The 21,082-nt window shown below is 37.0% G+C and overlaps 1 protein-coding gene across 7 annotated transcripts in view; it reads left to right on the top strand.

Moving 5' to 3' along the window:
* The window catches only part of LOC124158072 (protein croquemort-like), a 239,836-nt gene that overhangs the window by 199,893 nt on the left and 18,861 nt on the right, over positions 1–21,082 (top strand). For all 7 annotated transcript variants that reach the window (XM_046533248.1, XM_046533247.1, XM_046533245.1 and 4 more), the window contains 3 exons: positions 280–491; positions 642–933; positions 2,103–2,176. In XM_046533248.1, the coding sequence (XP_046389204.1) occupies positions 280–491; positions 642–933; positions 2,103–2,176 (578 nt within the window). The remainder of the gene's footprint in view (positions 1–279; positions 492–641; positions 934–2,102; positions 2,177–21,082) is intronic.

The following is a 21,082-nucleotide window of genomic DNA, read 5'->3' as shown; positions in this document are numbered from 1 at the left end:
AATATGAGGAACAAGTAGTGAAGGATGTGGAAGGGGCGAAAAATATGTTGGTGTGAAAAGATAGCTGATGGGAGAATGGAGTGGAGTGCTGAATTAAACTGGCCCATAGATTGTTGCCTGGTTGTGATGATGCATTTTGGATTCATTTTGAGGACTCAGCATGATAAGTATAACATGAAGAGGGTTAAATGAATTTGATTACTTTGTGTTTGCTGGGAGAATAGGGTGCCCTTTCCTTGGCATGCATTGGCTGTATACAAGTGGTTAATATCATTTCAGAGGAACAACTCTTGGTCTTACGATGGTGTTTTCAACATGTTCACTGGCACTGGTCAAGTGGAGCACCTGGGAAAAATGCACTCTTGGAATTATTACACTCGTGTCCCATACTATGATGGTCATTGCGCTGACGTCAATGGCACTGCTGGTGAACTTTGGCCTCCAAATGAAACAGGAAATGAAGTCACCATGTTTGTCTCTGATCTTTGTCGGTAAGAGAGCGCAACTGTATGTTTTTAAGTGAAGACCTATTTTCTTGCTGCACAATTAAAACTCAAGAAGGGGGGAATGTTATTCTCAAATGCTCTTCTGTTTGCTTGAATTAGTTTGTTTTTCACAGGTTGACTGTTGCCTTGTTTCAGGTCCATCACGTTGAATTATGAGGAGGAGCAGTCTGTGTTTGGTGTGGTGGGTAGGAAGTTCATTGGTCGCAGGAGTGTGGTTGCCAATGCTACTGACAATGCTGACAACAAATGTTTCACCCGAGGCAAAATCTACCCCAGTGGGGTGTTTGATGTGTCTGGTTGCAAGTTTGGAGCACCTGCCTACATGTCTTTCCCCAACTTCTATCTCGCCGACCCATTTTATCTTGATAACGTAGTTGGATTGAAACCAGAGAAGGACAAACATGAGTTCCAGATAACTTTAGAGCCTGTGAGTATATGAATGGATATAGCACAGTAAATAGCAGTTTTTAATGCAGTAATTGCTTGGATTAAAGTCTCTCTGGCTTAGGCAATGGGCTTTATTTGAGCAGATGATGTTTTGGAATGCATCTTTCATTTGTGTGTGATAATGTGGGATAATTATAACAATTTAGTTAAAAACTTTTTTCACAGCCTCGGGCGACGCTGAATGAATGTCTTTTACCAAGTCCTACTAAAGAAAAGTCCTATCCTCTTGCGGATAATGTAACAACAAGAGCTTTCAAAATAGGGCAAGAATAGGAACATTTGTGGAAAATAAGAGTATATCAAAGGAGGAATATGTAAAAAAATAGTATTCTGAAAACGAAAACATTTAATGACGTCGCGAGTATAGAGTCTATGTCGCCGACTCACGGCTCAATAAAGTGGCATGCTGTCGTAATTAAGCGGAGAATACTCTGGGATATTCCTCTATTGGGTTCTGTTCTTCAAGATCTGCCCCAATTAAGCGGCTGCCCCAAGTTACCGGTGGACCCATTAAACGGAATCTACTGTACTAGTTTTCTTTTGTTATTAATGCTTCATCCTCTCCAGGAATATTTTTAATGCACTGAATTAGAGCTTAAATTTTATATTTAAGGTGAAAACATTACGCCATGATTTCTTACTGATGACTCATTTACGATCATCAATTTCTATTCCAAAGTACCGTAATTCAACCATATATTGTTGAAAATTAGCTAAGAAAACTATAAAAATCCCTGGTATTTCAGAACATTGTAGCTTAAATATAAGCCTCAAAAAAAATTTCGTGGGAGAAGCATGACCAGAAAAAAAAAACTATGAAAATTGCATCTGAGTTGGTGAAAATCGCCCTTGAATTGAAGAAAATAGCGATTAACACAAAATTGGCGTATTCAGAGGAAAATCCAGGAATCGCATCAAGTTATCACATTTGTGACTTTTGCATGTCATAAGTACGGAGGAAAGTTCAGAAGTTCCTCCTTTTTGATTTGTTATAATAAATGTTCATGTCATGTCAAATTTCAAGTCGTAGAAATAGCGTACCTTCCCTTTGTAAGTGTTGATTATTCCTCATCTCCTCACTGTCTGTGTGTTGTTAGAGTGATGCAACTCCTATTCCTCACTGAGAGTCAAATGTTTCTCCATTTGCAGAGGACAGGCATTCCACTAAGCGTGTCTGGTCGCCTCCAGCTCAACCTACACCTACAACCAGTGAAGGGCATCACGTAAGTTGTGCGTTAGGCTTATGCCTTCCACTCCACCTAAAAAATTTTATTCCCTTTTTTCCTAATCATTAGAGTCTTGTCCCTATGCATGAAAGGGTGTAGTGTATAAAAATATGGTTTTGGGTCTTGAATATAAATCCAATGGACCACTTGCAAGTCTACACCACCAAATCTAGAAAAATCATTGTTTTTCATCAAATTTTTGCAATATTTTTTGTTTGATGCATCATGTCTTTGATTGTAAAAGATAAAAAATCTTTAATGGTGTACGTGTGCTTAGAAAGTATGTATTTTCACACCAAACCATCATTTTGTATTCCACCATTCAGCAGTTGAAGGTCCTTTTTTAATTAACAAAATCTCCTTTGCACAAATTTTGCTGTTAAGTTTTACCCAATTTTTGTGTGGAAGCAATAATTTTGGCTCATTTTAACCACTTTCATTTGATTCCCCATGCAAAAATACATCAAAATGCATTTTAAAAAGTATATTTGATGCCAGCGCCAACGTTTTGTGGCATTGGAATTAACTTCAGTTCAGCCTGATATGAAAGTGCAGAGTATCACAGTTTCTGTGGTGATTGTTGGTTCGACTCCTTGGCCCATTTAATTCTTACAGAGATACCTTCGATATCTTTCATTTCTTGCATTGAGCTCTCTACATCAATTATAGCAAACTTTTAATCAAATTAGGCATTTTAATTGAGAGACCTTATGAAATCCATGAGAGGAGTGTGATCTGGGATCTTGTTTTCTCTCCAGACCTTGGAAAGCCCTTGATAAAAGCATCAATAATATATGTACTCATAATGCAGGGGTCATTTGTCATTCAGGGTAAGATAGGTCATAAAATTAAAACCATGGTGAAAATTAAAAATGTTTGATTTGCAGCATTTTAAATCATCATTCGGCTATGTACATACTTCTTCACATAAGCACCGTTCAAAGCTAGGTATTTGTTGTAGTTTGGTAACAATTTATGCATACAGGCAGTCTTCTGTATCTCTTGTATACTCGACTGACGTACAGTTCACACTTTTGTACATTCCAAATTGACACGTTTTACTTGACTTTCGTCAGCTAAATTCACACTTTCGAACGTTGGTCTGTAATTTTTTGAAATAGGGTAGTTTCCTTCATCAAAGAAAACAAAAGACATTGATTGCGATTTGTTACCCACCATAAGTGTATTCATAATAAAATGTAAAATTACGTATTTGGTTTTAGAAATCCCAGGTCAGACAAATGGCAATGGTCAATTTTAATCGCATTTGAAGATGACCAGATTGGCGCCCATGTGATGCCACTCCATGTGACGTCACAGGGACATATAGTTTCTATACGAGTAGATAGGAGTTTTACATCGTCTGAGATTACCAATGCATGCATGAGGTACACAGCTCAGCTCAGGGAAACATCTCTTAATAATCACCTATTAAAATTGCCTATGGTTGGAAAGTTTCCTTCTTTTGATAAGGTATTAATGATCCTTATTTAAGCCTGCCTGTTAGCAGGGTACTCTGTTACCTGCTAGAAGCCTGCATCGTAGCGGCACACATATCCTCGCCCCAAGGTGGCCTCATACAGCAACAGCCGGAACCAGAATGACGTCTCATGGGCTTTTCCCAGCATTCATACTTAGCCATCGCGTTTTCACACACTTGAAATTTTTCACTTTTAATTGCGAAAAATAGATGTCATTATTGAAAAATCTAAAACCAGGAAATGCGTACTCCAGGAGTAATAATCTTTCGATGTAGGCAATAAAAAAATAATAGGAGACCACGCTATTCCCACGATGTTTACTGCGCATCCCAACATTCAACAGTTTCAAATGACAGTACATATATGTGAACTATGCGAACTGATACAATCGAGGGAATTGTTGATTGTTGCCTTTGATCAAGGCCATTGTTTTTAAGAGAGACACTGACTGCTCTAGGCTTCTTCATTAAGAGAAGAAGAAAGCTGTAGTTCAGCCTTCATTGTAGAGATTTTTCAAAAAAGTTGACTTGATACTATTGAACTGCTTTCAATAAAATTAGTAAGTTCTTCTTTCTAATAGTGTGTTTCCGTTAAGTGCTGTTTAATGCCTGTACACCTTCTTGGTTATTATGTCATCAAAGGGACCAGAAGATTTTTAACATTATATCCGAGTGATGTTATAAAAAAAGCAGCCTTAAATCTGGGTGTAAGAAAAAATTTAAAATTTTGTCTTTATTCTTTAAAATTGAACCTACTGTATAATTTACCAGACCAAACTCACGACGCACTACAGCGATTTTTCTTCCACTTTCCACCGCTCTGATCACCCGTACTTTTTTGTTGATAGGAAGCACCTTCCGTTTGACACTAGTGATGGGTCGATCATGAACGATTCGATCAAAAAGATTGAATCACTAGGTGAATCAAATGACTCATGATTCATTTCGTTAAACAAGTCGATCATCAATCATCAATCACTCCGACTTCCGGTATCATATCAATCATCCCGGTTTCCGGTTTATTTCAAAATTTGGAACGATCGGTGCTTGATCTCTTTTCGACAGGGCAGAAATAGTTGTGAGAAAATTAAATACTATGTTATAAAGAACTGAATACTTGTGTAATCTTTTTCTTATATGTTTTCCATCAGTTATAAGTATTAATAACACCAATACACGTAAAAGGAAAATATTAAGATGACTCTTAAATTGTAGGAGAACGTTAAGAAGTAGAAGTTAAAGCTGTTAACATTTTATTGTGCCGTTAATAAAATTATCCTGCTGATCAGATTCATGGGTGTGGTGTACTTAATGTTAAATTTTGAGATATATAGTTAGAAATTCTTCTATTAGTGTTAAGAAACTGTGGCAGTTTTGCCTTCCCAAATATTTTCATGACACTACTTCCTTCATTTTTGCAATCTAATTTACTGATCTAGTAAATCACAATCAAAATAGTATATGAAATGATAATATGGATAGCAATCAGCGTTACCAATGATCTTCGCAGATGAGGCAGTATTTATTCGATTATTCAAAGTGATTTATTACATCCATTAATTGAGTCTTTTCGATCTTGATTCCTTTTGAGTCTTTTCGATCATGATTCCTTTGAGTCTTTTCAATTATGACTCCTTTGTGTCTTTTCGATCTTGATTCATTTGAGTCTTTTCGATCATAATGATTGAATCAATTGATTGAATCATTTATGTGACTCGAGTCAAAATGATTGAATCACCTAAATGATCGACTTTGCCCATCACTATTTGACACTAAAACTTGACATTGCACAAACAAAACACTACTAACGACGTATAAAACAACTGTCAACATACGCGATGCTCACGCGGAGGTAGGTAGTGAAGTGACTGATGATCTACCGTAACTAACGAAACAAATAACACAATACAGTGTGCCTGTGTCAGTGACCTTGTAGAATGTAGGGATGGGAAGGGATATGACCCAGGCATGCGGGACAGCCCCCGCTCCCTCCAGACACCAATTGAACAAAAGAGTTGCATCCCGTCACCAGCTCAACGTCCAGCTTGTGACCTGGGCTGCTATTCTGGATGGAATAGCATTATGCTATTCTCCGATATTGCAACCGATGTTGCTATAATATAGCGTATTGCAACGCCTATGCTATTTGGTATTCAGAACGGTTGCAATTCGTGTTTTTACTACACCGGAAGACGTAATTCTCCAAATAGCATAGGCCCGTAGGTATTCACTATTCTGAACGGCGAATTGCAACCGGTAGGGTTGCAATAATATTACGCGGTCTTCGAGGCCGAGCTATTCGGTATTGCAACCCAGAAAAGGTGCGCATTGCGATGTCGAATTGTTTTTCTGAGGTGAAAGGGGTAGAAGTAACCTAATCAAGCATTGAAAAATGGAATTATAGCCAAAAATAAAATGATATCAGCTTTATTTTAATTAAATAATAGTAGCATAAGTGATGAATATTTAACTAGTTAAGTGAATTGGGTAGAAATTAACATTCGCGCTTAATATATGAAGCACAAGCTTGCTTCATCGACAGTACGAAAACAATAACAATTAATGCAAAGAATTACTACGATTAGCCCAAATTTTACGTGTTTTATTCATAATTTTATTTCATCACTTGACTAGCTACTAAAAATATCCTCAACGTAGGCTATCAGGTCGATTCTTGAAAATTTTCTAGCTTGTGTTAACACACTAACTCGCCACTTATAATAATAGTTATAGCTTTCAATGAAAACCATATATTACCATATACTTTGATCAGCCGTTCATTTCCTCAATTGGACAGTATATACAAATACATGCAACGAGTCGAAATTATTTTCCCCACTATTCGCTACCTTCTACAATTATAACTTAAAATTTACTGAATTATAACACGGGCAGTCGACTTGAATTACTTGCTTGAAAACAAAGGATTTCTCCGAACACCAATAAAGTTTCCAAACAAATATGATTCACCACAAACGTTTAATGAAATATCCATGTACATCATTAATTAATGCAATATATATCATGAGGAATTCAATACTAATTGTTTCATTTATAGGCAAGTAAGTTATTCACACAATTAAGTTTCAGTATATCGGCACAGTTCAGGGTCTATCAAATATTTCAGTGAACATATTAAAATCAGCTGATACGAAAACAATAATAAGTGACACAACAGCACTTTCCACACGATTCACTATTGTTAGATTCCCTTTTTCACAGCTGTTCCATCCATCCTCAAATTCACCACCACATCCCTCTGCTTTTTTCCAAATCTGCAGCTGAAATATCGATAGTACACCCATGTCTCGTATAGCGCAAGGGATGCGTTCCTCGGGGTCTTTGCGCTATATGAATTTGCGTTATACGAGAGCGTTTTATCATTGGGAAGATAGGGATGCGTTCCTGGTAGGATAGGTCTTGGGTATTGAATTTCCTCTAAAACATCTATATTCCCATAAAAAGCCTTAGAAAACATTATTTGTATAAATTTTTATAGTTTAAAACATCTTTAAAGATAGTATGCACGCATTCAAAGACTTTTATTCACGTTAAAAAAAATTCTTACGTGCTTTTGAAATTCCCTCCTGTCGTGCGGGTGGGCTAACATCTGCTATCTCAGGGGATCGTAATGCGTTGCCGGCAGTTGACGATTTTTCAAACTGGTCTAAAAACAACTATTGTGTCACCCAGGCCCTTTTGTCGCTCATCGAAATGACAGGAAAATGCTACTTCGAATGCCATTTCATAGCTAGCGGAGTTTATGAATGATAAATCATTTTAATTTGAAGTCCTCCGAGTCATTAGCAGCTACGTGAAACAGTCTTTAAATGCCTTGAAACCTGACCCAGGTTTTCCTTCCCTGAAAATGAATGAACGAGATTGCATTCTTTTCCAAAACAACATCGTCTCGTCAACACTAAAAACTGGTTGAGGGGGAAAGGAGCCACTTTCAATCACAGCTTGGAGTTCATCAGAAAATGTTGCGGTGACTGCGCTATCAACATTTGCATATTCACCTGATATCGCCACACTGAAAATACCTGCTTGCCGTTTAAATGCTGGAACCAACCGGAGTTTTCACTAAATGTCTCTGAGCGATTACCACTCCCGTCTTTTTGTACTGATTCTCTATGAACTTTCCGTATGTGTAGACCGCTTGGTTGAAGTTGGTGCGGCTGAGGTCACTGATGTTTTAACTTCGTCTTTATTCTTAATAAGGCATCGTACGTTTAAACTTCCGCGCAATATCGCTTTGACGCTCTCCATTTTCAAAGCAATTGACCTCTTTCAATTCCTCTTCTAGGTTTATAGTTTTTATTGATAAATTCTTGATTTTTCCACACGCATTCCTATTTTTTGCCATATTCTCTTGGTTTTTACTCTGTATGGCTCTATCTAAATCACCTTCCACTGCTGAACTGTATTCCTGAGAAGCAGAAGGCCTACGACTGCGGGGAGGGAACGAAGCCATTGTGTTTGAGACTCTATAGCGGACCCTTTTATGTGTTGATGCTATTCATGCGCAACTCGGCCACCGCTCCATTTCTCCCCCGTGAATACCGATGACCTTGAAGGCTTCAGCGTAGACGCTCTACCTGGAAGTCAATCGCCCGATAACCTATGACGGCAAAAATACGTCTCAAACCGTATTGCTGAAAAAAAATCATTTCCACTAGCCTCACGCTTAATTAACGATCTAAATTATTTATTATCATTCTGTTAAGGAGACAAGATAAATTACTTCGGTAAGCCGGCTATCTGGACCCAATGATGAGTAATACTTTTGGCCATTGCACAGCAATAGATTTCGATTAATATATAAACAAAAAAGAAGCTTTGAGGCAAGCAATAACATTAATATGCGTAAAATGATAGAAATTTTGTTTGTACTTCGCGCAAGTTCACGTTTTATCACGAGAGCGTTTAAGAGTTTTGATTAGGCTACACTGCGTTGCAATGTTTCCCCGAGGAACGTATTTGCGCTATATCAAAATTGCGCTAATCGAAATTGCGCTATACGAGACATGGGTGTATACTATTCCATCATAATACATGAAAGCACAGCTGTGACGTTGTCACCTACTTCATTTCCTAAACAGAGAATGAATACTGAAATTAGGGAGTCATATAATATAAAGCTAGTATTAGAAACGAAAGCTTCTAGTTCATACAGTAAAGCTATATCGTCACGAGCAAAGCAATAAAAGTTGATACATATTTATTTTGACATGCAACGAACAGACTTCGAAGCCTAAGACAATTACGAAGAAAATCAAATATATTTAGCTTTCAATGATTACCTCGCATAGCAAATATCTCACGTTAAACAACCGATCGGATACAGGTAATTGATTCAATATTTATGCCCGATAAATCATCATTATCATAATCAAATTATAATCTAACCCACTGAAGCCATTGTGAAATCTATCACAGCCACAACAAACAGCTGATTTCCTCGATGAGATTTTCAAAGCGTATTATATAAATCCAAGATTTTAATATAATTTTTAAATGCAAATAAAGCAATTGTTTATAATTGCAAGTCAATATTCCGTAAAATACAGAAAATTTTATAAAATATTTTCTCCCTCATTGGTTGCGAAAACTGTTCAGAAAGTTTTTTATACGGGAAGAGGCGGAGCTTCCAAATAGCTCGCGTAAGAAATAGCATGCTGCTATTCCGAACAAAATTATTACTACGCTTCATTCAGAATACGGGGTCGTTGCAATAATGACCCGCAGAATAGCATATGCTATTTTTTGCAACGCTTATCCAGAATAGCAGCCCTGTTTTTGCTTTTGATGTTTCTACGCATCGTTTCTATGAACTTTGGGACATAATACAATCACACTTTTGCAGCCTAAAAATGCGTCGCAATATTTGTTGACGATATAAGCGGGTTTTCGCACAACATAAAATGTTCAATTTTGGCTGGTCTGTATAAAATGTAACGTTAAACCCGAGTTGACGTTACAGCCAATGCCGTTATAACTAAGTTCCACTGTATTATTAAATATTAGTTAATAAAACTAAAATCCAACTAATAAATAAGGCCTTGGTACGTTGTCAGGGTTCCCACTCAACCATGAAAACCTTTTAACCGTGAATTTCGTCTACCGTGAAAAAACCTGGAAAAAGCTGTGAATTTTGTCCTAAAACCTTAAAAATCTCTCAATCTTGATAATAATACCTTCTCAGAAATTTTCAACTTCGTTCGTAGCGAGCGCACTTTTATTCATTGTGGCGAGCATCGTCGCACGGGTCAGAAAAGCGTAGGAACGAATGTTGCCTGAATAAAAAAAATATCTTTTCCCAGCGCAGGCCTTTTCTCTCCCCCCTCCTGAAATATGACACCACTTCTCATCAGCTTGTTTACTTTCCTTGACTGGCTTGGTTTCCCCTCCCTCGGTCACTGCTTAGTCCCCCTTCCACCCAATTAGGCTTCCCACTGGCTGCAGTGACCACTTTCAAAACTAAATCTAGATGGCATTTGTGTCGAAAAATTTGAACGTTTATTCAACACCCTCAAACCTGTGATTGGAAGACCGCTAACCTGGACAACCTCAATGAAAATTTTGTATACAATTGTATACAGGATTTCCTGTATAAAACTGGATACAATTGTATACAAAATGTGTTAATTGTATACAAATTTGGCTTTACACAATTGTATAAAAATGTGTACAATTGTATAAAATGTATACATTTTACAAAATTGTATACATTTTATACAATTGTATACATTTTTATACAATTGTGTAAAGCCAAATTTGTATACAATTTACACATTTTGTATACAGTTGTATACAGTTTTATACAGAAAATCCTGTACACAATTGTATAAAATTGTATAAAATGTATACAATTGTGTAAAGCCAAATTTGTATAAAATTTACACATTTTGTATACAATTGTATACAGTTTTATACAGGACATCCTGTATACAATTGTATAATAATAATAATAATAATAATAATTTTTATTGTTCTGTTGGTCCAAGGAATAGAACATAGAACATGGTCAAGAGAATATTACAGATAAAAAGAGATACCAAACACACAAAAAACGACACAGATCAATTATACATTATCACACATATATTCGTCTAGATTGTAATAGGCTTTGGATAAAAGCAGCCTTCTCAATTCGCGCTTGAAGGTTGCAATGTTAGACTGAGTTTTTACATGCGGTGGTAATTTATTAAAAATAAGGGAAGCTGAGTGATGAGTTCCCTTTCTAGATAAGGCACAGGGTTGCCTTCTCAGGTGAACATCATTTCTGCGCCGAGTGAAATAATCATGAATGGTAGAGCTCGGACAGAACAAATCAGGATACATTTTGACAAATAGTGCACAATAAAAAATAAACAGACATGGTAGTGTCATTATCTTGAATTTAAGAAACAGTGGCTTTCCTGGAGATCTGATGGAAACAGCAGCAATTGCCTTCAAAGATCTCTTTTGCATGGAGAAGGCCCTTGTGGCAGCACTGGTGTTGCCCCAAAATATCACACCATAAGACAGGTAGGAGTGGATTTTAGCAAAGTAAACTAGCTTTAAGATCTCCACAGAGGTGGTGGGGGCAAGTTTACGAATCATGAAGATACCAGATGAAATTTTTTTGTTCAGATTATCAACGTGGAATTGCCAGTCAAGATTTTCATTTAGAGTTAAACCCAAGAATTTAGTACAGTTAGATTGCTTGATTGAATTATTACTGATAGTTCGGAGTAAAGGGCTTGAAGTCGGGGGAGAAATTTTGTTATGGAAGTGGAGAAAAGATGTTTTGAGGTCATTTAATTGTAAGCTGTTATTATGGCACCATTGACCTATAGTTGAAACAGTAATTTGAGCAGCATTCGTTACACCTAACAGCGTATCGCTAAGGTTCAGTGTAGAAGTGTCATCAGCATATAGGGTCACCTTACACATAGGTAGGTGATATTTGAGATCATTGATGAAGATGACAAATAAAAGAGGGCCCAGGATTGATCCTTGAGGGACCCCACAGTTCGATTTGAGAGGGTTGGATCGAAGTGTGTTAGCACCAGCAGCAAAAGTTGTATTTAATTGAACCATTTGCATTCTATTGGATAAGTAAGATTGTATCCAGGCTAGAGCATTGCCATTTATTCCAATGTGATTGAGTTTAGAGAACAGGATATTATGATTTAGGGTATCAAAAGCTTTCGATAGGTCGAAGAAAATCCCAAGTATTTCTTTCTGATTGGAAAGACCCCAAGTGATATCATTAATGAGTTGGAAAGCTGCAGATATTGTAGATCTTCCCTTGATGAAGCCATGTTGGGAAGAATTCAGCAAGTTAAAATGGGATAAATAATTCATTATGCGATTGTAGAAGAGTTTCTCAAAAATTTTTGAGAAAGCTGAGAGTAGTGCAATAGGTCGATAGTTATTGGCTTCAGTGGTGGATCCCTTTTTATGGATTGGAATGATGACAGCAGTTTTCAGGTAGGTAGGAAAATGACCATTGCAGATAGACAAATTAAAAATGTCGGACAGGGGAGCAGAAATAATCCTAGCAACTAATTTAATGATAGGTATAGGGACTCCATCATATCCTACTGACCAGGAATTAGAAAGAGAGTGGATGATGTTGGCAACCTCATTAGGGGTAGATGGGGAGAGAAAAATTGACGAGGGTGTTTTATCCCAACTAAGAGAAGGTAGATCTGTGTTATTAGCAGTTTGACAGAATTGGCTATTAAAACAATTTGCAATTGCAATAGGGTTCAAAACAGGTAGGTCATTAAATTTGATAAAAGTTGGTCTCTGTTCAAAGTTTTTAGTTTGTTGGTTAATAATCCTCCATGCAGCTTTGGAGGGGTTATTTGAAGAAGCAATGACATGGCTATGACGATTTTTCTTAAATTCCCTAATACTGCATTTGTATTTATGTAGAAGAGCTTTGTATTGATTGAGGAGGGATGGATCAGAAAACTTTGACAGTCTATGCAGTTCTTTAACCCTGGCATTCATTTAATCCTGGCATACATTTTTATACAATTGTGTAAAGCCAAATTTGTATAAAATTTACTCATTTTGTATACAATTGTATACAGTTTTATACAGGACATCCTGTATATAATTGTATACATTTTTATACGATTGTGTTAAGCCAAATTTGTATACAACCCTAACAACACATGGACATCCAACGGATGTCCGACGAATATCCAATGCGGACGTTGCGGATGGGCCAAGGATATCCGATGAAAATCCGGCGATTTCCCTCGGACATCCGTCGGATATCCATAAGTCCCAAAATCCGATATTCAAAGGACGTCCCCTTACAGATATTAATACCATTTTTGCATATTGTTGCAAGAATATACACCAAAATGATTCCTTCACATGATAGACAACCTTATCAAGGTGGAAGGATTCTTCATTCAAAAGTTTCATGGGTGTCTGCTTAGTAACCATTGATGAATGATTACCCTGGCGAAAATGTGACCGTTTTCAGATTGTTTAAGAACGCACCATGGAGGCGATCATGAACAGCGAAGAAAGCTCAAAGAACACTATCCCAGTCTGTCCTCGAGCGGAAATGTGTACGCCTTGGAGTGTTCACAAACACTCTACAGAGCGTTTAGCTATGTTTACGACTGTTTGTCAATGTTTCCAAGCGTTCATGAACGCCCTGTGAGTTACCATCTTCATCGTTTCGCAGCATATACTTACATTTGAGAACACCCTGTCTAGGCTATGGAGAGTGTTCATGTACGTAATGTAACATGCTAATGTGTTTTGAATAGTTCTTGAACGCTATGGGAACACTTGCCGGTGGGTTTATGAACTCTTGTAGTGAATAAACTTAATAAAGAAAAAATCAGTGAGATTCAGGTCTTACAGGGTCTACAAAGGAAATGAAAACCAGATACAGTTTGCTGTAATGATAAAACAATTATATTTAACTATATATTACACACTTATTTACAAAAACACCACACAATCACATGAGTACTTTAGAAACTGAATTCATCATGCATAACAAAGAGACCAGGCCCAGGTGGTATTCCACCTATTGTGCTTAAATATTGTCAAGAGATTTTAGCGTATCCTCCCTCACTCAGTCTACCCATCCAACCTAAGAAGTAGTTATGTAGTCCCAACCCATAAATCAGGTGATAAGACTCACACCACTAATTACAGACCTATTTTAATCCAGTCATTTGTTGTTAAGATCTTGAGAGAGAGTCTTGCACTTAAGCCTAATATCCTCTCCTACTAACATATAGCTATACCAGAGTACCATGGTTTTCATGAAGAAAGGTCTTCAACTACGAATCTCATGGTCATTAGGCCGGCCCTTATTTTTCAGAATTGCGAAAAGTTATGTTTTCCTGGTCTCAAAATGATCCAAATGGTGTTCATATTCACGTGTTAAAATTTGGTTACTTTAAAATAACGGCAACCCGTGCCCCAAGGGCCTTAAGTACTAAGGACCCTCAATTGAGTATTTTGGGGCCGAAAAAGCACTATTTCTATGTAAAACGTAAAAGTAAAGCCCTTTAGGGCCGATTTTCTGTTTGTTTTAACCTATCTCTAAGCGTTTAGCAGATATCGCCCGTCGTAATGCAATCTCCCCCCTAGGGCACCACCCCGCACCGCGGCACCGCTGAGGTATGTCCCGCACCACGTACAAGAGACTTCCCCTCAACCCCCTCCCCTCCCTCGGCAAAGACTTTGCTCCTGATGACAAGATTTACATGCTAGTGGTACAGTATTGAATAGGTTGTTCCCCTTGTGTCATGATTAATGTTGTTAAAGCCTATAATGTCAATTTTAACCCTTCAACACCGCCCTATGTATTGGGTACCGACCCCTTAAACCTTGATTTTTTGCCGCCAAACGGCCGCGAAGCATTCCAGCAGGCTTTGTTCCTAAGTGCTTTTTATGTACAAAATATTATAAGCATGTGATAGAAATGTGTCTATGAAGAATGAAGGGATTGTGCAGGGCTTCCAGGGCTCCAACAGTAGATAGAAATATTTAAGGAGAAGAAAGGAGGTATTAAGTTCACGGATGTAGATTACTGTGGATAGATAGTTCTTTTGTATAGTGTGCAAAGGATAGGATGTGCTAAGTTTTTTAGAATGTAAGGAGAAAAGTGGTTAAATAAATACTTTATCATGAACGTGACGTTCATTTTAAGAATAGACCAACAAGGAAAGGCATGTAATCAAGACTAAATCCAGGCATTGAACTGGTTGGAACAGAAAGTGAAGAAATACTCAGCTCAAATTTACCGACAGTGAGAGAAGTGCTATGTGTTTTCTCTATCTCCTAATAGGTTCGAAATTTGTAAGACTTAGTGCGAGAAAAAACTTGAGAAATGCGTCTCATCCATAGTATAAAACTAGAATTCCTGTTTTTACGGAAAATAAGGCGATTGAAAAGTAAGAAAAATGACGCAAAGAATGGATGAGCGTGCAACGGCATAAAGAGAACGCGAACTACGGTGGATATGAAGAGAAGAGAATCTTTCGTAACAAAACTTGATGATTTGCTTGACATTACAAGGAGCGGTACCATTGAATTTTTGACGCGCGAGGAGGAAAGTGCAGTTAATCTCTCGGATAAATGTGCTTGGGCTGAATAAATAAAGTTCTTACGCAAATAAAGAGGAGAACAAAATGCAGTTATTGGTGGAATAGATTTCAATATATTCAAGAAGAAATGAAAAGATGTGGTTCTCCGCTCCTTTGGTTGCATTAGCTCCCATCAGTGACCCGTAGTTCCTACAAAGGCTTGTTAATTACGAAAGTGTTAACCTAGACATAGCGAAAGCAGCACAAAAGAGGTTTTCAAACTACTTGTGGTACATGAGTGAGGAGTTGGTAGGCATGTCCTTCTTTGACAGATCCATTTCTAGGTGTGAAAAAAAACTTGATACGCCGTATGTGGTCTTGTGTAGGAAAATATGATCCACCGAAGAGGGCATTATATAAACGTAAAGACATGACTAAGGTATCTATACCAAATTTTGTCACCGCTAATTCGAGAAAGCTATTTAATGTATTGTAAATATGCATTGCATTCTTTTATGTGAACATACAAGAACGATTTTCAAATTATTCGGGGTCATCAAGTGGGAAATGATTGTGCAGCGAGAGGAGTGAAACTAATTCAAGATTTTTGGGCAGTCACGTTGAAGGAAGAGAGCTTTCAAAATTTATTACCAAGAGTGACTTTTCATCGCAATATAATCCTTACGTGCGGAAAGGCACTTTTATTGCCAAATGTAGGATGTCAGTGAAAAATTAGAAATACAATGAAAATCTATTTTATTTTGGTTAATGTACCGAAATTCATGGACAGAGTGAAAATAAATTGATCTCTTGGATTGGAAGTATTGTTATGGCAATTAAATTCTTTCTAAGGTAAGCACATTTCTTCAGAGGCTAGATCTTGACATCAGGAGCAAAGTCTTTGCCGAGGGAGGGGAGGGGGTTGAGGGGAAGTCTCTAGTAAGTGGTGCGGGACATACCTCAGCGGTGCCGCGGTGCGGGGTGGCGCCCTAGGGGGGAGATTGCATTACGACGGGCGATATCTGCTAAACGCTTAGAGATAGGTTAAAACAAACAGAAAATCGGTCCTAAAGGGCTTTACTTTTACGTTTTACATAGAAATAGTGCTTTTTCGGCCCAAAAAAACTCAATTGAGGGTCCTTAGTACTTAAGGCCCTTGGGGCACGGGTTGCCGTTATTTTAAAGTAACCAAATTTTAACACGTGAATATGAACACCATTTGGATCATTTTGAGACCAGGAAAACATAACTTTTCGCAATTCTGAAAAATAAGGGCCGGCCTAATGGTCATGCAATACTACATTCTAAAACCCTTCAGTGAAGGGCATCAAGGTGATGTATTATATACTCATTCTCAGAAAACATTTGATACTGTCATTACTTATCACTTGCTTTGTAAGTTGACATGTTATGGCATTGATGGTAATCTTTTAAAATTATTATTAACTGTCTTAATGGTAGAACCCAGGTGGTCAAGATTAAATCCTTCCTCTCTAGTGTAATGAATGTGACATCTGGTGTTCCTCAAGTGTCCCCCCTGGATTGTGATTACATTTATTTATTAATGATGTTAAGCAGAAGAAAAAACCAAATGTGGGTCTATCAAATGCTGATGATTAAAAATTATATTGCAGGATTAAATATTTAGATGACTGTTTATGTTTACAGAGCAGTTTAAATAATCTATTTTGCCGGTGTTCAAGTACTTCTATAAGAATTAGGGTGCTTTCCAATCACCTTTTGCAGATTAGCTCACATCACAACAGATTGAAACACAGTAGCGCAGACGAACAATGGTGCAGGATGTGTTCCCATCTGTTTAGCGCAGATGACATCACATCTGCGATTGGAACACGCTCTGAGCTAAACAGTTTAAAACTGATCAGCGCAGATACGCGATTGGAAAGCACCCTTAATTTAAAGAAATATGTACCAGTCACATATCATCATTTTAAAAGTCCGATTACATTTACCGTATATCTCCGAATATAGTCCCCCCCCGAATATAGTCCCCCCCCAAATTTGAGACCTCAGTTTTAGGAAAAATTTTAAAATGTAAAGGAAGGCAATTTTTCTGTGGTTAGCAAGTTAAGATTCTAGATTCGATAAAAACTATTATTTTCAGTGAAGATTAAGAACAAATCTGTTCACATATTTTCCATCACAACAAAATAACTATACCTAAAACAGGTTGTGATCCATTGCATGTATCAGTAATTTATAGTTCCTTAACCAGATGTAATGAAGAAATGAGAATTTTTTTAAGTATCCAAGGCTATTGTATTTTTTAAACCTTCACAAATTATTAATATTTTTGATTTCCAAATGACTACAGACAATGTCAATATATAAGCTTTAACTTAAAGCCCATAAACAGTATTGCATTTGGCCCTGAAACTTCCTTAGATCCAGTGTAACACACCCATCAAGTCATCACAAATCCAAGTGACCTGAAGAATTTAGGAAATCTAAATAAAATTGTGTTAAATAAATTATAAATATTATAAAAATATTGCTATCAAATGCCTGCTAAGCAAAACAATTAAACTACAGGACTTACAAATATCAAAGTAATAAAATTAAGAAATAAACTTTTTCCAACAAACATTAAAACTGAAAAAAAATTATATCAATTTTCAATGCCTCGTCGCGAATCATTGCATAAGTTACACAAAGAGCTTCTGCTCTGCATTTGCGCACAAATTCGACGATATTTTCCTCTTAATTCTTTGAATCTGCCGCATCGAGACCCCCGAAATGACTTCCGCGATGTATTAGCGCTTTGCTAGCGCTGTAAATACTATGATTTACGGCGTATTCTGCAACGGCTATTTTTAAATTGGCATCGAAACTCCGTCTTTGAAGGCCTCTAATCTGCGGCAGGATTGATCCTCATCTTTCTACTTGATCCATCACCTCACTGTTGAACGTAAAATTATTTTTTGCTATTTACCCAGACGAATTGAAGATATTCCTCAATAAATTGATTACACTTTCGATGCTGAGTCGCTGTATTTCGATCAAATGCAGTAATGCCGGCGCTTCTGGTTTAAAGTCGTCGATTATTGCGCCTTTTCAGAAACAAATGCATCACCTATTGCGCATTCTTGTTCTGTGAAGGCGGTAAAGGCAGTGGTTGTAAACACGAACCGCACGGACGTATAGTAGCTACGGACGCAATGAAATGCTAAATCGTCACGAAAGGTTCACTTTATCTGTTTATTTTTCGCAATTATTTAAATCGTGTAGTTTATAAATGAGCGACGGGTACATATACTATTGATTCAATTCTAGTGTTCGATTAATGTAATGATAGTGTGTGTTTATTTTTCATTTTAATTATTTACTGTTTTGCGTCATTAAGTGATCAGTGTCGATTGAATTATTCTAACAATACTTTTCCAAGAAAAATTAGCGGCTACCCGATGGATTCCGTGAAAACGCATATTCGATATGCTATTTGAATCGGAATAATCGTATCTGTACAACATTTGTGGTAAAAATTGTCTTAATTTCCGGTAAAACGTGGCAGTATTTACTAATATCTCTGATTATAATCCTCATAAATGTACTCAAATAGAAAGACTACGAGAACATTAGCCATTATGCCGTTATTTATTACTTTATGGTCACCTTTAGTATGCTAAATTGGATTACACTCGATTATAGTCCCCCCCCTTACTTTTCCGCGGCCATTTTTGGAAAAAAAGGGGGGACTATATTCGGAGATATACGGTAATTGCAACATAAACAATGGATACCTTGAGAGAACCACCAAAATTCTAGATTAGGGAGTTATCTTTACAGCTAATTTAAATTTTGACTATCATGCGGATGTGATGGCCCTAATTAAAATTTTGCATATGATTTGTACACAATGTACACAGGATTTCCTGCGTACGATTGAGTACAAATTGCATAAATGTTTACATTGCAAAAAAAATTTGGCATCAAACAACTTGTGTAAATTGTATGCAATTTGCACTGTTTTATATATTGCATAAAAAGAGTACAACCTACACACAATGTGTAAAGCCAAATTTTTGTACATATAAACATTCTTTCTACAATTTTCATCGGAGATATCACAAAGAACAATGAATAAATATCCAATAGAAATATAACGCTATCACTGACTTCCTTGGCAGTTTATTTCCTTTAACATTCAATCTCTCCAGCTTTTTTACATGAGAGGCAACAGAGACCTTAAAATAAGACTAATAGGGGCATACCCAGCTAGCACATTATAAGTCATTGAGATAAGGTGAAAGGAAGAAATAAGGAAGTCGCTTCTCAAGTAAGCTTGTTATGGGTTTCTTACGGCCAGGGCGACAAACATCCAGAGTAATGGCAAAATGGATGCCAAACTTTCAGCACTTCCGTAGATGCTGTTATTATCCCATCGTTACAGAGTGTTAATTAAGGCCTTTATGCATTAAAACAATGTTTTTATTATTGGCGCTTCTATATTATGAGGAGAAATAACATCATACCGCCATAATTTGAAAATCATTCACATTTATGAACTGATAGCTTAACGAAGGTCGTAAGAAAAACACAATTTCACAAGAATACCAACGTAGAATAATATAAAAATGCCGGAAGGAACATCTAATATACGTATTGTAGTCATCGGGTTATCAAACCATAATTTAAAATTCATAAATGTTAAAATGTATGGACCTTGAATAAATTCAGTTTTTCATGCACATGCCAAACAAGTTTTTTTACATAATTGGATATTTAATTAGTAACTACGCCAACTGTTCTCAACAACTGCCGTGGTGTAGTGGTTAGCTTGTAGTACTTCGGTTCCGAGGGTCGCATGTTCGGATCCACCCGGATGTTATTTTTTTTTCTTTCCGCCGCATGGATAGAGTACTTGTACTATGCTTTATATCTTCACTAGCCGGTTGCTTGCAGTTATTAATTTTTTTCTATTTATGGGAAAATCTGTTATCAGTTGTTCAGCCCTTATAAAAACTCGCTAAATTTCCCCAATAGCCTTTAAATTCATGTCAAGATGAGCCGCGTAGCATGTGTAGTATGCTGTTCAGTCGCCTTTGGCGCTCCAACAGAAGTGACTTACATTGCCTGAGGATATTTGATGGCATTCCTTACCTAAACGTCCCTAACGTCTTACCCTTGCCTAATACAAGTCCCTTAGCTTACGATAAGCTGCTTATCAATTTTTTCCATAAGAAAACCATAAGACACGGTTAACTCACTTACTTTGTGCTATCTGGGATAACGACTGCCAAAATTAGTGGGCCAGAACTGGCAGGGAATCATTTAATTTTATTAATTTTAGGCATGTCATTAGATGTCGAGTAGATATAATAAAATGATCAGATAATGAGAAAATAATAATGTAACGTTAACATGGAATACTCCAACACAGAGTAGAATTTCTATCAATGTACAATATTACGCGTTTGACACTGATTTCTGACATTTCTCTTTCCTAATGCTCTGAATAGTCTGAGGAATAACTGCAGGCACTCTCTCAAAATGATACATGCCAGTTTTTAGTTGAGGTACCGTCACAAATGTCACATTCAATATTATTATCAAGGGTGGGCAAAGCAAAAGACTTATTTTCCACTTTGATTGGATAAGTTGCAATTGTTCAAGAAAAGCCACTTTTTTGCTCATGTTTGCTCCCATACTTCATTCAAGTTTGTACCTCCTTTTCTACAGAAGTGGGAACCTCACTTGTATTAAGGCCTGTTTACAAAGTACATTAACCCGTACAAGTGAATGTCTGTTTGCGTGAATGGACCAGAACAGAACATGTACAAATGCAAGAACCAAATTAGAATAGATTATATTTCTGTTCATGCATTCACACAAGTTTGGTGC

Source organism: Ischnura elegans, chromosome 4 (assembly GCF_921293095.1).
Source record: "Ischnura elegans chromosome 4, ioIscEleg1.1, whole genome shotgun sequence".
NCBI classification, from domain to species: domain Eukaryota; kingdom Metazoa; phylum Arthropoda; class Insecta; order Odonata; family Coenagrionidae; genus Ischnura; species Ischnura elegans.
The sequence above is the reverse complement of the archived record's forward strand: the minus strand, read 5'-3'. Positions and strand labels throughout refer to the sequence as shown.